General features: G+C 43.9%; 1 protein-coding gene across 2 annotated transcripts in view; it reads left to right on the forward strand.

Annotated features, from left to right (window-relative positions):
- Magi3 (membrane associated guanylate kinase, WW and PDZ domain containing 3) overlaps positions 1-20,911 on the forward strand; it is a 154,407-nt gene that overhangs the window by 122,530 nt on the left and 10,966 nt on the right. For both annotated transcript variants that reach the window (XM_070006369.1, XM_070006370.1), the window contains exons 9-16: positions 443-631; positions 2,264-2,869; positions 3,963-3,994; positions 6,239-6,395; positions 9,260-9,351; positions 11,306-11,498; positions 13,694-13,882; positions 19,522-19,710. In XM_070006369.1, coding sequence (XP_069862470.1) covers positions 443-631; positions 2,264-2,869; positions 3,963-3,994; positions 6,239-6,395; positions 9,260-9,351; positions 11,306-11,498; positions 13,694-13,882; positions 19,522-19,710 — 1,647 coding nt within the window. The remainder of the gene's footprint in view (positions 1-442; positions 632-2,263; positions 2,870-3,962; positions 3,995-6,238; positions 6,396-9,259; positions 9,352-11,305; positions 11,499-13,693; positions 13,883-19,521; positions 19,711-20,911) is intronic.

Below are 20,911 nucleotides of genomic sequence, written 5' to 3' on the forward strand. Positions count from 1 at the left end.
GTTGACAGCAGGTAACTGAAACCAGCAAAAGGGAAACTACTAGAATGGATTTGGGGTTAAGGATGTACAGACGAGAATAAGTAGAGACTTTCTCAAATGGCATGCAAGATCCTATAAATAGAAGTGATACGCTGGCCAGGTGGAAGCAGAGATAGGAAGGTCTAGGCATGAGGCCAACCCCAAACCAACAGCACAAGACCCTATCTGAAAAGTGAGGTCAGAGTCCAGTACTGTTACCCACCCACCCCCAAAATAAGGATTTATTGGTTAAATTTTTTCCTGTGTTTTAGTTCATACAGCTACTCTATGACATTAGACTCTCTGAATTTTTTTCTTTATGATTTATTTTTCTTGAGTTATACAAACCATCTTGAAATTTGTTTTTTAGGGTTGAATTCATGTAATTACTTTTGTTCTCAAATCCCTTTCTTATCTGGCCCAGATGTGGAAAAATCACACTTTACTCGGGACCCATCCCAACTTAAAGGTGTTCTAGTGCGAGCATCACTGAAAAAAAGCACAATGGGATTTGGCTTTACCATTATTGGTGGAGACAGGCCTGATGAGTTCCTCCAGGTGAAAAACGTGCTGCACGAAGGCCCTGCTGCTCAGGATGGGAAGATTGCACCAGGTAGCGCTCTTCAGAGTTCCACGGAGTGGCAGCTCTGGGACCATTTGGTACTGAGTTCACAGAGAGGAGTGGGGAGACACAGGAAGAGGGGAGAGAATGAGTATACAACAGAAGGGAACAGTTCCTATGTTAAAATAATGTTACTTGAAAGTTAAATATATGCTGGCTTGAGCAAGGGCCAGGAGCTAGCAGAGAAAACACACTACATTTATTAGCTTTTTGGAATACTGTGTATAATCTTTAGATTATCCTTTGGCTGTACAAAACCAGTGATTTATTAATCATCTCAGAAGACAATTTGATTGTTATTCTCTTATATTGTGTACATTTGGAACTATCTAACATTTTCCCTACCATGTTTTTATGAAAAATGGTCCACTGTAATGTTTAGAGTAATGTCAAAATTATATCCTATAATTTTTCCCAAAGGTGGTGGTTGTGCTAGTCCTGGGGCTTGAACTCAGGGTCTGTGCACTGTCCCTGAGCTTTTTTTTCAAGGGTAGTGCCCAGTAACTTGAGTCACAGCTCTGCTTCCAGCTTTTTTGCTGGTTAATCGGAGATATGACTCTGGGCTTTCCTACGTGGACTGGCTTTGAACTGCAGTCTCAAATCAATCCTTTTTTTCCCGAAGTTGTTCCTTGGTAATTGATGGATTTTTGTTTTGGTTTGGTTTGGGTTTTTGGGGGTTTGTTTGTTTGTTTTTGTTTTTTGCCAGTCCTGGGACTAACTCAGTGCCTGGGCTCTGTCCCTGAGCCTCTCTCTGATCAAAGCTAGCACTATACCCAATTGAACCACCGCACTACTTCCCACTTTTTCTGATATTTCTCCTATTGGAGATAGGAGTCTTACAGACTTTCCTGCTCAGGCTGGCTTTGAACTGCGATCCTCAGATCTCAGCCTCCTGAGTAGCGAGGATGGCAAGCATGGACCACTGGCTTTCAGCCTGTTGGATATTTTATATGGTGATAGTTTTGTTGTGGCTGACGAGCTTGAGAAGGAGAATCAAGGCGAGATGCTAACTTGGGGCATGTTTCCCAGAAGTGACGGATTTTAATAGGGTTTTTCTTTTTAGTTTTCAATTTTAACCTTTCTTTACATTTTGTCCATCAAACACATCTTATAGCTACTATATATATTTGCTGTCAGAGTTTCATAATGTAATTTCAGATTTACCTAACGCTTACCTAATTTGCATAGCAATAGTATGCCTTCATGAAAATTCTGTGAGTCTTCATCAGGGGAAAAAAAAAATCAAAACTTCATTTCCAATTAATCGCATTTGTATCTTCTTAGTTATAGAACAAAATTTTACAGACAAATATTTCTAACAGCATTCTGATGAGTTTTGGAACCTACAAACCAAAGCACCTTTATGTGTCTGTGAGCGTTTAAATAATTATTGTGAATTAAAGAATCAAATGGATGAGAAGAGTGGGTAAAAGCACTCAGCTTGTGATCTTGAATGACGGCAGTTCTGTAGCCAGTGATCATCATTCTGTTAACCACTGTATCACACACTTCAGTGTCTTAAATAATATATCCAATGCCTGTATTGAATTGTTACCTTTACTTCTCCCTTCAACGAAAAAAATCACCTTATTTGGTGACTCTTCTCACACTGTATTTTCTCAGGTGATGTGATTGTGGACATCAACGGCAGCTGTGTCCTGGGTCACACCCATGCAGATGTTGTCCAGATGTTTCAGTTGGTGCCTATCAATCAGTATGTCAACCTCACTTTGTGTCGTGGTTACCCACTCCCCGATGACAGTGAAGACCCTGTGGTGGACATTGTCACTGCTACCCCTATCATCAATGGACAGTCCTTAACAAAAGAAGAAACATGCGTGACTGCTCAGGACTTGAAGCCAGGAACCATGGTTCTGGACCACAATGGAAAATCAGGACACGTATTGATGAGCGATTGTCTTGATGGACCATCAGATCTGGGTGAACAGAGGACATCTGTGGCCTCTTCCGGCAGCTCCCAGCCAGAACTAGTGACTATCCCTTTGATCAAGGGCCCCAAGGGCTTCGGCTTTGCGATTGCTGACAGCCCCACTGGGCAGAAGGTTAAAATGATACTGGACAGTCAGTGGTGCCAAGGCCTTCAGAAAGGGGATATAATCAAGGAAATTTATCATCAGAATGTGCAGAATTTAACACATCTCCAGGTGGTGGAAGTGCTAAAGCAGTTCCCAGTAGGTGCAGACGTGCCTCTGCTTATCTTAAGAGGAGGTAAGTCAATGTAGCCACAAGGAGCCGGAGTGTCGTGACGTTTCTCCGCTCGCTGGGTGCCCTCCAGAGGCAGATGCACCCCTGGGTGTCCTCCTTGAGGACTGTTGCTGTCCACAGTGGCATTCTTCCCAGCATTTCAGTTATTAGTGGCTGCATTCACACCTCCTGTTGTATTCTTTCCAAAATCTGATTATTTATGGCTCAGTATTGTACTACTTCAAGTGAGATGTATCCTCTTAACCTTGTTTTCTCTGTCGATGACAATAACAGAAATTGAGCCTTTGGCCCAGTGGTACTTCATCATGCACCACAGGTCTGAGGAAGAGCCAGTCTGTCTGTGCAGATGTGCGACAGGGGCAGGGATACCCTGCTCTGCAGAGGCAGCCAGCCTGGCTTTGTCTTTAGCTCTAAGCTCTGTTCAGAAAGGCTAGTCAAACCTCGCAGTGCTTATGTAAGAGAAGTGATATTTTTATGTTTCAAGGTCATCAGCTGGCGTGAACGGCTCTCATGGATTATAAATCCAATTCCAAGCACTGACCAGCTACATGCTGCATGCTAATAGGCTTTCACAACTCCTTGGCATTTTAAAGAATGGAATTCACACCTTCTCTCTTCTATCACTCTGGCTTTCAGTTTTCCTTTTTGAGACAAATGAGCATTTCAACTTTATTGGAGATTTTTCCTCATTTTCATTTCTTTGAATCACTTGGGCTTCTCCTGGGTAAATTGTAGAACATACTCAGAATTAGGTTTAAAAAAATCTCTTTTTAGTACTAAGGGTCTCCCAGGGCTTCAACACTTATAACAGAGACTGGGGTTGGATGTCAGATGCTTCTATGGCCATTTCCTACCTTGCTATACATTGTTTCTGTGGTATAGGGAACCTTATCTTTTTGTCTGTTTAATAATAATTCTATTAATGCCTTAGAACTATTATAAAAATGAAATTAGGTGTATGTATAATGCTTGGAACAGTTAGATAAGAACTTACAGCCTACTAAAAGTGGTAACTAGTTTTATCATAAGCATTATTAGTGTTTGTGATCTAAGAATGCTTCCTCTGTTTTTAAAATCTGACTCATTTTTTTTTAAGGTCCTCCTTCACCATCTAAAACTGCCAAAATGGTGAGTATCATAGTGATCCTCAAACAGTTCTGCCCTTTCCCTGAGAGGTCTGCGCTCTTCCTCCCCATGAGAGCAGCTCCCCGGGGACCTGGTGATGGCTAGAGAGGTCAGGAAGTTTACGCTGCCAGCCGCGGATCCAAAACATGAGGACAGCATGAAGTCCTGGGTGGAGGCTGTGCTAAGTCTGCTACTAGAGGAGCACTAGAAGCCCAAACTGCCATCAGCCCTGTCCGCTAGTAAAATGTGGTACACTGGGGATCCTCCCTCAGGAGCAAGGACAGAAGTAGCTGAGCATTAGCACAGATGATAGACTGCTATGTCTATTTGCTGATGCCTAAAAGAAGCCATGACGGCTCCTCTTTCTTTCATGGAGTCTGCAGATAGCACATTTAGATGCCCTCTCTCACTTAGCACTAAGTGAACCCTTCTAACCCTTGTCCTTACCAGCTAAGTTTGCTTGTATCAAAGTGCCAGACTGTCAGACCCAGAGCAGCGTCTTTGCATGTTTTGGAATAACCTGAGCAGTCTATATCAAGACCTACACAGAGAAAGAAAACGCGACAGTAGGCGTACCAATAATGCTGTTGTGCAAGAAGCAGGGTGCACATGTGCCTACTTCTGTGTGCACACCTAGTGGACATGGAGAGCAAGATGGCTTGTTTTAAACCCTAATTTAGGTCCACTTTGCTCATTTTGAAGTTTTTTCACCTTCCAGTTGAAAGTTGGTCTCCCAGAATGATAAACCATAGACTTTTAAAGGCAATATCATCTGATCTTGTGAAGTGGATTAATTCTTTCCAGCCCACCAAGCAGAAATCCCCTGCAGATTTTGTGTTTTGTAGCTCAAAGTAGGAAAAAAAAGATGCTCAGTCTGCCCTTTTTACAGGTGGTTTATACCACAGGTCTGCTGTGAACAGAGCCCCCTGTCCCCCTGTTAGGGTAACACTGTGTGTTTCTGTGTTCTCTGCCTCCCCTGGCAGTCCTTCCACTCCTTTGCCATGGGGTTGGCTTCATCATCCATGCCAGGCAGCTGTGGTGACCTGGCTGCTCACAGCTGAAGGAAGGCTCTGATGACCCTTAACTGCTCCGACAGATCCCAGGGTTAGGAGGAGACTTCCTGCCATGTGACTGCATCTGGGTCACGGAGGGTCCCAGATGGCACAGAACTGTGAAACCCCTCATCACTCCCTCACAGGCTGGTCTCCAGTCCATGTTAATTACTCAGTATAGACATCTCTAATCCCCCCCCTCAGCCAAAATTTAGGAAAACAGGCTATTCTCAAAGCTAATATTTTAGACTGTTGATTGAATTTCATGTTTGAATTTATTATTAAAGAAGTTCTTTTGAGCAGAGAGTCAATGGCTCACACCTGTAATCCTAGCTATACAGGAGGCTCAGATCTGAGAATTAAGGTTCAAAGCCAGCCAGGGCAGACAACTCTCTGCAAATAACCACCAAAAAGCCAGAAGTGGAGGTAGCTCTAGTGGAAAAGCATGAAGCCCTGATTTCAAGCCACAGTATTAGCCACAAAATAACAAAGCAGAAAGAGGAAGAGGGAACAGAGGGAGGGAAAAGGGAAGAGTCATTTTGCTTGACTATTTTGGGGAAATCCTATCAAAATAGTTAAAAGTATGACAATAGGCCAGTCTGCCCTCCTTTTTGTGGCTGCCTGCCTTCATGGGTGTTTTCCCAGAGTGCATTTCCATTGGCCTGCAGAGTTTTCACCGAAATCAGAGTTCACTCTCCATCCCATTTTCCTAGAGAGAATAGATCATCTTAAGCATCTTCATTGCAAATTAAATTCAGCAACTAGGAGGTCGGGCTTATCAATAATTTTTTGAAGGTGCCCCTGCGCCTCCCTGTTACTCTACATACAGATGCTCCTTTTGTCTTCCTATTTAGCTTCATCTCAGAGTCAAGTCATGTTTGGTAGTGCTAGATTGACAAGACTGCTCATCTTTTGCCTGGCATGCTTGCGGACATGTCAGTGTCAGTTACATGGCTGTGGCAGTGAATTTGCATATTATAACTGCCTGGTAGTGGTGGCAGTGGAGCCTGAACCCTCTTGGATTTGTCTGTCGGGGCTGGTTTTGAACCCCAGTCTTCAGCTTAGACCTGCCACCTGAGACCTTAGCTGGAGCCTTAGACCTGTTTTCAGTTGACATACCCAGCTCATAGTCTTTTTGAAAGAATTAACAATCTTACTTTCAAAAACATCAAGGAGTGTCTTTTTTCTATTTTAGAAAACAGATAAAAAAGAAATTTCAGGAAGTTTGGAGGCCATAAACGAGTCCATTCCCCAGCCGATGCCTTTCCCACCCAGCATTATCCGGTCAGGATCTCCGAAATTAGATCCTTCTGAGGTCTACCTGAAATCTAAGAGTTTATATGAAGACAAACGTAAGTAGTTGTGTAGCATTTCAAGAGCACATGATTAAAAAAAATTTTTAACTGTTATTTCCTGTCTTCCAAAGGCATATTGAGAAGTTACTCCCTCTTTACCATTTTAATAGGACCCCGAGCCTCACTCACATACCTTCAGTATTCACTCAGTTTTTTTCCTAGCTGTGAAGGTGTCAGCCATCCTGTTAGGAACTGGAATAGAGAAATAAGTATGTTACATAGTCCTGTACCATCAATAGTATTAAACATAAAGGAATAAGGCAAATGTTTAGCAAACAAGTGTACAAATAAGTACCTTTGGCCTCTCAGGTTGAGAGGGAAGGTTGAGTTGGACAAATTGCAATCTGGATTGAAAAGGAGCTCATTTAGTGCTAGGAAGTGTCAGGTAGAACTTCAAACAGCAAGAGAGGCTGAAGCCAAGTGAGGAGAAGAGCTATGCATGAGGAAAACAAGGGAAGGGCAGAGGAGTTGCATTGTGCCTGGCCTTTGTGTGGTTGGCTAGAGGTGAAAGCAGGAACAGATTGTGGGGGGGCCCTTCTGAGAAAGCTGGTCATGATTTATAGAAGAACTGGACATGGTGGCCCATACCTGTGGTCCCAAACACTCAGGAGGCAGAAGATCTTGAGTTCAAGGCCAGCCTGGGAGAAAGAAAGAACAGAGGGAGAAGGAAGGAAGATAGAGGAGGGAACAAGTCATGAAATGGTTTCAACTGCAGGAAAATATCACTGAATTTGAGTTCTAGGAAGATATTTTTCTGGTAGGAATATGGCATCCGTCTGAGGAAAGAAAAAGCACAAGGTAGAAATTCCTTTTTATTTTAATTTACGTGGTAGTAACAAATCTTTTCCAAACTAAAATTGCATATTTAAATGTGATTAATATTTTAAGAACTAAATTTGGTCTCATACCAAATGGCACAGTGGCTCATCCCTATATAATCCCAGTTACTTAAGAGACAGAGATAGAAGGATCACAAGTCAAAGGCAGCTTACACAAAAAAGTTAGTGAGACCTTATCCTAAAAGTCAGGCTAGACCCCAAGTATATGGGAAGCTGCCAGGGAAAAATGTATGAGACCTTCTCTGAAAATGAAAGCAAAAAGTACCGCAAGTGTGGCTCGAGCCCTTGCTAGGCAAGCACAGGCCCTGAATTCAAAACCCTAGTACTGCCAAAAAGAAAAAAAAGAAAAGAAGGATTGTATCTACATGTGGTGTTTGTAGCCAGCCTGAGCTGCAACGTCAGAACCTATTTCACAAAACAAAAAACAGATTTATATCTATCTGGAAAAAAGAAATACACAGTTAGAAACATATGAAACTGACTTCATGCTTACTTAACTAGTTGCAAAACTTTATCTTGATATTTTCAGGCCATATTCAAAAGATGAAGACCAACTGTCAGCATAGTAAAGCAGAAATTTAAATTAGTGTAACTATGTGGAAAACCTTTCTTCAGACTTCCATTCATGTGGGATACATGCTTTTTATTTATTTATTTTTAATTTTAAGTAGTTGAACAAAGGGATTTGGATTCAATAAATCAGATTGTGAGTACAGTGCATCTTAAGACATTCATAGTATTGTGACCATTGTACTTTCTAAAGTTCCGTTTCCTTTTCCTGCGGAGAGTTGAACCCAGAGCTAAGAACACACTTTCCCACTGAGCCATACACAGACAATAAGCTTCTGTGATTCTAATAGGAACTATTTATCAAGAAATTGCTTCACTGACTATAAAATCAGGCCACAGAACAAGGCTCTTGTTTTCCGCTCTTCCTGCTGCTCATTTTCATATTAAAAGAAGAGATTGCTTCCAAACAATATTGATAGTTTATCCTCTACCACATTTCACTTACTTTATATAGTTTACAGCATTTTGTTTTTTTTCTCTTTTTTCCTGACGCTTGAACTCTGGCCCTGGGCACTCTCCCTAAGCTCCTTTTGCTGAAGTCTAGCACTCTACCACTTGAGCCACAGCGCCACCTCTTTTATTTTTCTGTTATTTAATTGGAGATAAGGAATCTCACAGACTTTCCTACCTGGGTTGACTTTGAACCACGATCCTCCAATCTCAGTCTCCAGAGTAGTTAGGATTATAGGTGTGAGCCTCTGGCACCTGCTTCCAGCTTTTCTTTTTCTCCTTTTAGTAAGTACACTTTACTTAGGAAAACACTGGTATTTCCCCAGAGACAGATTCTTAGTCATGAAACAACTTTTCCTGACTTCGTATTCTGGTGAATACAGCCTACCCTTGGGGAACAGAACCATGTGGGGTAAAAGCCCAGCCCCTTGAAATGCAGCTTGGTCTAAATCAACTCTTCCACTCACCCGATCACCCTCCACAAGTCAGTCAGGCCTTCATTTCCTTCAGTAAGTTGTCACTGATAGCTGTTTTCTTTAAAATACTAACCTTTTGTAAAATTAGGCTACGTAGAGAATTCATGTGAAAAAACTTTTAAGAGTAGGATAAGTATTTTATAGGCTCTCTTTCCTTAGATTTAAATTACCTTGCTTAGATTATATCTATCGAACACCAAAGTGATTTTTTGATCATTCTGAATTGAATGTTGTAGTATGGAAGGGACAATATTAGAAGTTAATAACCCTGTATACTGAATGCACAGAATCCACACAAATGTTCCTGAACAGTCTTGTTACAGTTTGGTTAGCACTTAAAACAGATTTGTATTCAAGTATGTATTTCCCATACTCTTAAGTAAAATTTCACTTATCTAAAAGTTATGAGATTATACATAACTGAATTGCACTATAATTGTATCCTACTAAATACTGAACTTGATTTTATTTTAATACTTTCAAATATGAACAAAATATTTACTCTACATTTTCTGATTTTCCTTAGCACCAAACACCAAAGATTTGGATGTTTTTCTTCGGAAACAGGAATCTGGGTTTGGCTTCCGGGTCCTGGGCGGAGATGGGCCTGACCAGTCTGTAAGTGGGAATCTTTGCCATGTGTCTCTTGGAGTGGTGTTTCAGTGGAGTGGGGTGTTCTTGTTTTAATATGAGGAAAAAGGCATTTCTGTGAGTAGCATCCATCCTCAATTAGCATGGAATAGCTGAAGCCAACAACTGTAGCTAAAAACATGTCGGCTGAGACCTAGGCAGTAGTGACTCATGCCTGTCATCCTAGCTACTCAGGAGGCTGAGATCTGAGGATCGCAGTTCAAAGCCAGTCCAGGCAGGAAAGTCAGTGAGACTCTTTATCTTCAATTGATCACCAGAATACCAGAAGTGGTGCTATGGCTCAAAACAGTAGAGTGCTAGCCTTGAGCAAAGACAGCTCAAGGACAGTGCCTAGGCCCCAGAGTTCAAGCCCCATGACAGACCCCCCCCAAAAAAAATACAACATATAAGCTATAATTCAAACACTGGCTGATTTATTTGCTTTTCTGTGTAAATAAATAAGGCTTACTTGGAGCTAGAGCTAGAGTTCAACAGTATCTCATGCACCTAGTGTGCACAAGGCCTGCTTCCATCTTTGACACCCAAAAACAGAAACTTAGCTGAGCTTTCCTTTTAGCTTTCCCTTGCAAAGCAGATTCTAAGACATCATCGCTAAGAAACCTGTTACCCATCCAGGTACCAGTGGCTCACTCCGTAATGCTGGGTACTTAGGAGTCTGAGATCTGAGTATTTGGGTTGGAAGTCAGTCTGTGAAACTTTTATCTCCTATTAAAGAGTAAAAAGAAATGGACCTGTGGCTCAAGTGGTAGAGCACCATCCTTGAGCAGAAAAAGCTAAGCAAGAACAAGATGCCCTGAGTTCAAGTCCCAGAGGAAACCTATAATCCTCTGTCCTCTCTGCCAAGGTCTTTACCTTTAAATGCTGTGATAACCCTCTTCTCTGTTCATCCAGTCCTGTGGCCTAGCAGCACTTCCCTATTGTTCCTTCTGTTAGCTCTGAAAGCTTGAGAAGACAAAATAACTCATATTTCAGTCTAGAATGCCAAAGGCTTAGATCTGTAAAGCATTTCAACTCTAGAATTTTGTTTATGCAGTGATCTTATATGAAGTTTGTGGAACAATCAGTGGTTCTGTTTTTAAGTTTTGCACTTCTTTTTTTGTATATTGTGGTACTGAGGACTGCTTGTGCTTTCCCTCTACCACCTGAGCTATGCCTCCAATCCTTCCTCTTTTAGTTTAGTTTTTTTTTTTTTTTTTTGTGGGGGTGGGAGGGTCTGGTCATGGGGCCTGAACTCTGGGCCTGGGCGCTGTCCCTCAGCTCTTCAGCTCAAGGCTAGCATGCTACCACTTGAGCCATAGCACCACTTCCGGCTTTTTTTTTTCCTGCTTATGTGGTGCTGAGGAATTGAACCCAGTGCCTCATGCATGCAAGGCAAGCGCTCTACCACTGAGCCACCTTCTCAGCCCCAGTTTTGTTTTTTAAGTAGGGTCTCAAGCTAATCTTTTCACAGAACTCATATCCTCCTCTTACCTCTGCCTCTAAAGTAGCTCCGACCACAGTCATATGGCCATTATGACTGGCCCTTACCTTTGGTAAATGGCAGAGAGTAATATGGCCTGTAGAATGTAAGAATGTATTTACATTTTATTCTGTGTCATATCCAAAAAGAGTACATTGTTATCTTAGAAGTTAGGCGAATAAAAGTAGTATTTTTAAATGTCAGTACTTTTAAATGCTTAATGTATAAGTATGTTCTAATTAGTCTCCAGTGGTAACTGATTGTCACCTGAGGATTCTAGAAGGACTCTGTATTAGTGGTTAGGTGAGGTACCGCTTCTAGGGTAACAACTTTCTGAAATATGACTTTCACAGATAAATTGTGGGATATCAGTTGGTTTGCATTGTTGAGTCAGGAAGGTCTTAATTCTCCAGCCATTCTTTGTACACTGTACAGCCAGCCTTCACTTTACTGTCTTACCAGATATACATTGGGGCCATCATTCCCCTGGGAGCTGCTGAGAAAGATGGCCGGCTTCGTGCTGCAGATGAGCTGATGTGCATTGATGGGATTCCTGTCAGAGGGAAGTCACACAAACAGGTCTTGGACCTCATGACCACCGCAGCACGGAATGGCCATGTGCTACTGACTGTCAGAAGAAAGATCTTCTGTGAAGGTGTGTAAGCCTCTTACTGCTCGGAAAAGTTAAAAGGAGACAGGTCATCTTCTCTGTCATCTTGCAGGACTCTTTTCCATGTTCAATACACTATAACCTGGGTATGATGGTGCCTGTAATCCGAGCTCTTGGGAGGTTGAGGCAGGAGGATGGAAAATTCCAGACCATTCTGGAGACCTTAACTCAAAAATCTATAAAAGATAATTTATATGATCCAGGATCCATGGGAGGCTATGTAAAGTAATAGTAGTATTAATAAGAAGAAACTTTAAATCTCGACATTAAGATTATACTAATTAATAAACTTTACCACTGTAGAATTATAGATGAAATCTGTGTTTTAAAAAAGAATGCAGTTCTTTGATTAGAACAACATACTCCCCTGTCTGGGTAACGGAGGACTTTGGGTCCTGGTGAAACCCCAGACCGACCCTCAAGGATAGGTTACCACCTAAGTGCTTGCCCTGTCTTCTTTAGTCCTCACACATACTCCCATGAAGCACTGCGATGATCTAGGTCTATGTGGTTGTACAGTGACTCAGAAGGCTCAGAGACACATGGCTTGTCAATACTAGGGTCAACATTAAGACTTAGTATTTGCCTGCAGAGTCCAGTGTCTAAACTGTGACACGAGAATATGGACACTTGTGTCTGCTTGCCTAGCTACTCTGTAGTCCCAGCTCCTAGAAGATTCCCTGCCTGCAAGATGGAGATTGGTAAACTTCTGATCCTTGATGGATATGGACATCGCTCTTTTCCTTTGCAAGTGTTCCAGGGCCTCACATGCTACGCACATGTTCTTTTACTGGGCTACATCTCCAGCCCCTTGGCATCACTCTTTTTTATTTGTTGAGATAAAAACATGCATTCTGCTTTTATAAAATGGGTTAAGCCAGGCACCAGGGGCTTATATCTGTAATCCTGGCAATTTAGGAGGCTGAGATCTGAGGATCGTGGTTCAAAGCCAGCCCAGGCAAGAAAATCCATGAGAATTTAATACCTAATTAACCATTAAAACAAAAAACTGGAAGTGGAACTGTGACTCAACTGGTAGAGCACTAGCCTTGAGGAGAAAAGGCTCAGGGTCAGCACCCAGGCCCTGAGTTCACCCCAGGACCAACACATAAAAGGTGTATTAACTGCCACTTGCTGGGGATTCTGCATGAATCTACGCCAAGCAAGTCTGCTGTTCACCAACAGTGAGGGAAAGAAAAGTGAGACCTGCTCATGATAAACTCGTATGAAAGCTGTACGGCAAAGCATATGGTATGACTGGGAAGGTGGCTCAGTGGTAGAGTACTTATCTCGCATGCATGAGACTCTGGGTTCCATTCCTCAGTACCACATACACAGAAAAGGCTGGAAACAACGCTGTGGCTCAAGTGGTAGAGTGCTAGCCTTGAGCAAAAGAAGCTCAGGAACAGTGCTCAAGCCCTGAGTTCAAGCCCCAGACCTGGCAGAAATAAAAATAAAATAGTAAAATAAAAAGCACATGTCAGGACAAATCCTGTGAGACAGAGAGCAGTTCAAACAGCAGCCTCTGGCACTTCGAACTCTCAGACATCAGTGAACACCACTCCCTGAACTAAGTTATATTCAGTTAATTTTAAAAGGACATTTACATTATCTACTTCTATTAAAATTACTGTCTGGAGTCATAAACCTTGACACACTAAGCAGTTCCTGGAAGAATTTTTTTTTTTTTTAACGGTCATGGTTCTTGAACTCTGGGCCTGGGCACTGTCCCTGCATTCTTCAGCTCAAGGCAAGCACTCTACCACTTGACCCACAGCACCACTTCCGTTTTTCTGGTGGTTTATTGGAGATAAGAGTCTCACGGACTTTCTTGCCTAGGCTGGCTTTGAACCTTGATCCTCAGATCTCAGCCTCCTGAGTAGCTAGGATTACAGGCGTGAGCTATCGGTGCCTGGCTTCCTGGAAGAATTTTTATAATCAAATCTCACTGAAGCTTTTAGAAACTTTAGTTTTCCAACTGTTGGAAGTTGTATGGACTGCAGCTGATTGTATCTGCACTCAGATAACACTTGAATCTCACTTAGGAGCTGCTGTTCAGTTCTTCATGTTATGAAGGACTGAATTTTCTTTGAGAGGCTTAACACAAAAGCACTTATTTAACAACAACAACAAAAAATCATGGTTTTCCAAAATACTAATACTGGTTATGTTGATTATAGAGACACAGCCTGAGGACGACGTCCCCAAAGCCTTCCCTTCATCGCAGAACGGATCTCCCCATCTGAACCGAGCAGAGCTCCCAGCGAGGTCTGCTCCCCAGGAGGCTTATGATGTTGTCTTACAACGAAAAGAGAATGAAGGATTTGGCTTCGTCATCCTCACCTCCAAAAACAAGCCACCTCCCGGAGGTAAGGATTGCCAGATGTCTGTACTGTGCCAGGCCACTGTCAGAGCCTGCCGCTGGAGCATATGAAGCTCATTAGGAATTACACACGTGTGAAGACTGTCTTAGAGACTTGCCTTTTTTTGTGGGGGAGGGTGTCTGGTCATGAGGCCTGAACTCTGGGCCTGGGCGCTGTCCCTCAGCTCTTCAGCTCAATGCTAGCACTCTACCACTTGAGCCACAGTGCCACTTCCGGCTTTTTTTTTCTGCTTATGTGGTGCTGAGGAATCGAACCCAGGGCCTCATGCATGCAAGGCAAGCGCTTTACCACTGAGCCACTTTCCCATCCCAGAGACTTGCCTTTTTAAGAATAAGTAGTACTGCGTTATTTTTCAGAATCAGATGATCTAAGCCCAACCTTCAGGCTTCAGGTTTATCTATTCATAAAATAAGTCTTCAGTAGCTCATTTTACATCAAATTATACTAGGGCTGGTGACAGTGATTCAAGCCTGTAATCCTAGCTGCTCTCGAGGTAGAAATCTAAGGGAACAGTTCAAAGCCAGCTCAGGAAGGAAAGTCCATTATACTCTTACTATTAACTGCAAAAAAGCCCAAAATGACATTGTCACTCAAATGGTAGAGCGCTAGCCTTGAGCAAAAATGTTCAAGGACAGAGGTATCCATGCAGTGAGTTCAAGCCCCAGAACCGCACACACACAAAAAAAACACTAGACTGGGAAATAGATCAGGGAAAGACTGAATTTTTTTAAAGTCCTTTCTCAACTTGGAGAATAGGTTTTTTGTTTTTATGAGAGAAATAATGGCTCTATAAATGAATTAAATACTAAAAGCAATTGAGAAGAAGTAAAATTGATTAATAGAAAAGCTAAACTCAAATATGTTATTTAATAACAATTGCTGTAAAATGATAAGAAATTTTCCTACTTTGCATATATCTTTCATTGAAGGGTAAAAGTTTTGTTAGAACCTTCAAAAATTAAATTAATCTTAACAAAATATTTGCATCTGAAAAGGCTGAACATATGTGTGTACGTACATAAGCAGCACATACAGAGTGGAGGAAATATACATAGTTCAGAGTGTAGAGTTTAAGGTTTCGGCAAACTAATACCTTATCATGATGCTTCTAAGAAAGAAAATCTTTACATATTTATGAGACATTGGTATTTGTGTATTGTTGCTCATCTAGTACCTTTATTTTTTGAGGTCAGATGATTAAAAAGAAAATCTTTTAACTGTATTGAAGTACTCTCTTGCTTCTACAAGGGAAATTGATTTTGCCTTGGGTTGCAAGATCCTTTCAAACTAAGTGGTCACTACAACCTTAGTTAAAAAAGCGTTGTAAGCCAAACCAATTTGCAACAATCTTGCTAAAATCAATGCACGCATGCAAAGGAAGTTCTGCGGCAGAGATGAGTTGTTGCAGTAGTGCGCATCATTGCTCCCTGAGAACGGTTGCTGTGGTGACACGAGACCGTCACTGCTTCTGTGAGGACAATTGTGTAGCCTGTGTCAGAAAGATGAAAGGAAAACAGCTGTTTGGCGGTTTCGTGTGGGATCATTGGGAATCAGACTTTGCAAATGTGTGGGCAGGGATGGGAGAGGGAAGCTGGGGAAAAGCAGAGGACGGGGTGACATTGTCCAAGAAAGAAATGGCAGCCCCTCTGTACAGTGCATTAATTGTAACAAAATTATTTGGAAAAAAATGAAACAACCACTTGCCAGAGTGTCAGGTCCTCTGAGTGAGGATGGTGGCTTAGTCCTGACCTCTTGGAGGGACCTGCAGCCCCTGGCCCGCGTGCGCCTGTTGGAGCAGCCGTTGCCATTGTCATCATTGTTTAGAAAACTGCCGCCACCTCTTGACCTGGTTTTGTTCTTGTTTTGATTTTTTTTTTTCCCTTGTTGGTCATGGAGCTTGAACTCTGGGCCTGGGTGCTATCCCTCAGCTCTTTCTGTTCAAAGCTAGCGCTCTACCACTTTGAGCCACAGCACTACTTCCGGTTTTCTAGTGGCTAATTGGAGATATGAGTCTCATAGATTTTCCTTCCCAGTCTGGCTTTGAACCACAACCCTCAGATCTCAGCCTCCTGAGTACCTAGGATTACAAGCATGAGCTACCAGTGCTCATTTTGATTTTTAAGATGGCATCGTACCATACTGCCCAAGGCAGTCCTGGGTTCATGAGTTTAAGCAATCCTCTTCATCCTCCCAAGTAACAGCTACCAGTGCCCACCAACACCCAACAACTCTTTTTTTAAAGAAACCCTCAAACATTAATATTTAATAATGGGATGGAAAAGAAAGCTATTAAAATGTAAGACTGAGACAACTGCTTACAAACAGGAAGTGATGATCGGCTCCAATGCTCAGTGAGACTCAGGCTGTTGACAGATGTTCCGTGCAGTATTGAGGGTTTCAGTGTGGCACACAGCCACAACTGGCGATGCTACTCAACTGTGAGTTAATACCGTCACTAAGCAGAGCGCCCCGTCTGTCTGCCACAGGTAGAGGAATCCTGGGCCAGTGTCGAGAATTGGGGCAGTTGCTGCCTCTCTGTGGCAGAAGGGGCTCAGCCTAGAAGTGGGTAGCGTAGGCAAGGGCAAGGCCCACCTGCAACAGTACACTTCTCTGTTGTGGACCTTGTCTCAGAACCCTGCTCAACATAGGTTACTTTTTTCTTCTAAATGATGTATGTTCTTTCTGGTGGTGCATGTCTCCATAAGAGGTCCTGATTGCACCACTGGTTCCAGTTTTGAGATCCTGACTGTCAGAAACTAGGGGTCCGGGCCGCCATCCTCATGGCACATCTCAGCGTTGAGAAGCTTGGAGCTCGGGCCTCCCTTTGGCGTGAAAAGGACATGGCTCGTTCTCATTTCACCAGACCTTTCAGTGCTACTTTGACCGAATGCTTCTCGGTCCCACTTGCAAAGGAGTTCTTTGAAAAGGGGAAAGTTCCATTTACTGTCCTTTCTTTTCCTGAAAAGAAATGTTTAAGAGCACTAATGGGATCTTAGCAGCTGGATAGCCAACCTGTGAGACAGATGGAGGCCAGGGATGAACGCGGACGTGTATGGGGCTTTGTGGCAGGTGCCCATAGACTGCACACCAACACAAGGCAGGACTCAGGCTGTGCGTGCTCTAAAGTCATGCCTGGAAAACCAGCCCTGTCCATGCTTAGTGTCCACATGTGACCTTCTGCTGGCCCCTGGGAGTCTGGCTCCTGTAAAGGACAAGACAGGAACAGTGAGTGTACCTTCACCAGCCCTCACCTGGACAGCTGGCCCTTTAAGTGTGGACCTCCATGTGCGAGTTCCCCTTGCCCTATTGCTTACATGGTGAGGCTTTAGAGATTCATTCTCTTTGCTCTCCCAAGCCTGAACAAACCCTTACTGGTGTGCTGGCTATTCTTTTCCTCAGAATGCACACACTAGTAGGAGTGAATCTTTTGAAAGGAGAACTGTTGATTGAGAAGGTCACCACAGGGTTACCATGTGATATTCCATTGCTTCTGATGAGCTCACAGCGCTGGGCCGGGCCATAACCATGCTATGTTCCTGTGTTGCTAATGCATCTATAAGAAAAATACACCATTCAGAGCTAAAAGGCCTTTGCCCCCAATATTAAGACAAAAATCTCCCACTGTCTAGTCCTAGAGCCAAGGTACTGTCTGTAAGGACATAAATCATGACGAAGAATAACTTTTCTGTTTTAAATGAAGGTCTGTTAAAACATCCCAAAACATTCGCAGACATAATTCAGAAATACTAGTGGGGATGTTTTGCTAAGGAAAGTAAACATAGTTCATAGTGCCTTCTAGTACTATTCGTTGTCCTGATTCTTATCAGTCAGTCAAAGTGTCTGTAAGTCTGCTGAGCTAAACTAGGAAACTGTTGGTGAGCACAGACAGGCTCAGGGCAGACGTGTTCAGTGCACAGGAGATAACGTGATTTGACAAGGTTTTCTCAATGTCTCAGAACTTAGAAGTTCGGATAATAGCACAGTGTCCTACTATGAGTAGGTGTAGGAAAGACAGCAGCATGCTCGGCTGGAGGGAGGCCCAGCACCCCTAGCTATTAAACAACAAAGCGGGGACTGTTAGCATGCACGGCCTCAGACCCTTGCACTACATTTCTGGGCAGTTGGTAGCCCCAGATGCACCAGTGGAATACACCGGCTCCCAGACCTGAACTCCTTCTGCCCTGGAATTCTGGGAGTGGTCAGCTTCCCACCCTCCTCCAGACCTAGCTGCGCTGGCTGCAAGCTGGCAGACTACCTGCCAACCCCCTAGCCCCTGGGGTTACAAGGACCCACCTGGGTGGGAATAGGCACCATATTGCCCTCTCCCCAGGCCCCAGGGATGGCTGGGATGGACTCTTTAATTGGCCGGGCCGTGGGTATCTTGTACAGCTATTTGCACATTCACAGGATGAATCTTTACTTATACCCGGTTTTCTGAACAATAAGTACTGAGTCCTAAACTTGAGTCTGACCTGCATTATTTAAAGGTTCCTTTTGGGAGTAAATGTCCTCTCAGCAGAGCCGGAGTCTTACTGCAACAGCTTCTAAAGCAGTTAAAGATGTGATGTAACTCTAATGGCTAGTTACAAACAGTGAAATGTCAGATCTATGAGCTGTTATTATCTGTGAGATCGCCAGGAAATTAGAATGGTGACGTGTAAAGGCAGCAAGTGGAGTTACCAGTGGGAGTAGCCAAGCAGCTGGGCAAGCCTACAATAAGGACCTCCTAAAGGCAGAGACGATGGGGGAAAGACAGTCGGGACTGGTGGTAATGACAAACAGACGGGACCAGAGGTGGAGGACTGGAGCCCTGGCTCAAGTGGAAGAGAGCCTGCTCTGCTCCAACCCCAGTACTGCCGAAAGAGGAAGAGGAGGAAGAGAGGCCTTGGGCAAGGCCTGGGTGGTCCTCACAGTCTGCCCTCAGAGAATGGCGTCCCTGACACCACAGAAGGAAAGATGCTGTTATCAGGCCCCTTGCTACCCTGAGGTCTTTGAGAAGCTGTCCCCTTCCCACTTGGGCCTTTATGGGATTCTTACTCTTCTGTGCATCATCTGCCCTTTCCCCGGCTGCCCCTGAACAGTGCCCAGCCATCCTGGGCACATCCTGGCTCCCATCGAGGGGTAAACTCAGTGGCCTTAGGAGAGAAGTCAGAACAAGGTCTCTGGTAAGCGTCTAGGTGTAGATCGGAACTCCGCCTGCGGTCAGTGGATGGTGACTCAGATGCAATTGCACTTAGATGAGACACAGACCTGTGCTGATTCTAGGCCGTTTTTTATTTCTTTTTGTGCTGGCCTCGGGGCTTGAACTCAGGGTCTGACTGCTTTCCCTGAGCTTTTTTTTCTCAAGGCTGACGCTCTATCACTTGAGCCACTTTTGGCTTTTTGCTGGTTAACTGGAGATGAGTTTCATGGCATTTCCTGCCTGGGCTGGCTTCAAACCTTAATCCTCCAATCCCAGCCTCCCCATTAGCTAGGATGACAGACATACCCACTGGCACCTGGCACTTGCTAAAGAGTTTTCTTTGATGTTGTTGTGTTGAACTTTTAAATAGTAACAATAATGATAAGTCCAACAGGAGCAGATTTCATACATAACTGAACAACTGGGGGGTTCTTTCCCACAGTTATTCCTCACAAAATTGGCCGTGTCATAGAAGGAAGCCCGGCAGACCGCTGTGGAGAACTGAGAGTTGGCGATCGTATTTCTGCAGTGAATGGGCAGTCCATCGTTGAGCTCTCCCATGACAGCATTGTGCAGCTGATCAAAGATGCCGGAGTCACGGTCACACTGACCGTGGTCGTTGCGGAAGAGGGTGAGGAACAGTAGCGCCCTGCCTTTCCGAAAGCTGGTCTTGGAAATCCCCACAGCCACCCGCTCCTGTGCCCTGGGTCTCCTTGTTTGCCTTCTCCAACCAATGAGCTTTCAAGACAGCTTATCCTAAGGTCTCCCGCTAGCCAGGGCCCGCCCTTTATTTATGTGAAGAATGGAAAGCTTGCTTACAAATTCTGTTCAGATCTGGTTTTGGGGTTTTTGGTTTTTTGGGGGGGTCTAGTCGTGGGGCCTGAACTCTGGGCCTGGGCGCTGTCCCTCAGCTCTTCAGCTCAAGGCTAGCACTCTACCACTTGAGCCACAGCGCCACTTCCGGCTTTTTTCTTTTTGCTTATGTGGTGCTGAGGAACTGAACCCAGGGCCTCAGGCATGCAAGGCAAGTGCTCTACCACTGAGCCACCTTCCCAGCCCCCATAATTTTCTTAATAAATGCCGTGGGCCTCAGCTTGAGTGACAGAAGATCCATTAAACAGCTCAGAGGAAGGCGCTGTTGATCCTGAGCCTTGTCGGGCACAGGACTTCACTCTGGGCAGCTTTCCCAACGGACTGGGGGACAACGAGCAAATAGAGCGTCAAACGCAAACCGGCAGCTCAGGAAGGGGCTTGCCTTGCTGCCTTTTAATCAGTGAAAGTCTCCAATTAGAGATGTTTTGCGTCAGCACAATTCCTTGTTTGTGATCGCTAAGTAATTATGTAGTGCTCCTCTTGTTTTCTCCTGACCTTGCGAAACTAGTGGGATCAAAACAAAATTGTAAAGGAGCCATCTTTGATGTAAAAATTCCTCATACAGCAGTGTTATTATACATGATCGTATTTCCCCATCAGCTTCTCGATCATTGGTCTTTCCTTCTTTGCGCCCCTCCCTCTCTCTTCCCCTCCCCGCCTCCTCTTCTGTGCATGCCTGTCCCTCTCTCCCACTCCCCTACCTCTCATGGGTATTGTGAGCCTTGCTGGTCTTGAATTCCTGAGCACAAGACATCCTCCCACCTCAGCCTTCAAGTGCTGGGACGACAGGTGAACACCACCCAGCTTGTATTACTTGATTTTTAACTTTCCTTTTTTTTTTTTCTATTTGGTGCCAGTCCTGAGGCTTGAACTCTGGGCCTGGGCGTGGTCCCTGACTTTTTGTGCTCAAGGCCAGTGCTCTGCCACTTGAGCCGCCTCCAGCTTTCTGGTGGTTAAAA

The sequence above is a fragment of the Dipodomys merriami genome, unplaced genomic scaffold (genome assembly GCF_024711535.1).
Source record: "Dipodomys merriami isolate MVZ:Mamm:240054 unplaced genomic scaffold, mDipMer1.0.p SCAF_7, whole genome shotgun sequence".
Taxonomy (NCBI): Eukaryota; Metazoa; Chordata; class Mammalia; order Rodentia; family Heteromyidae; genus Dipodomys; species Dipodomys merriami.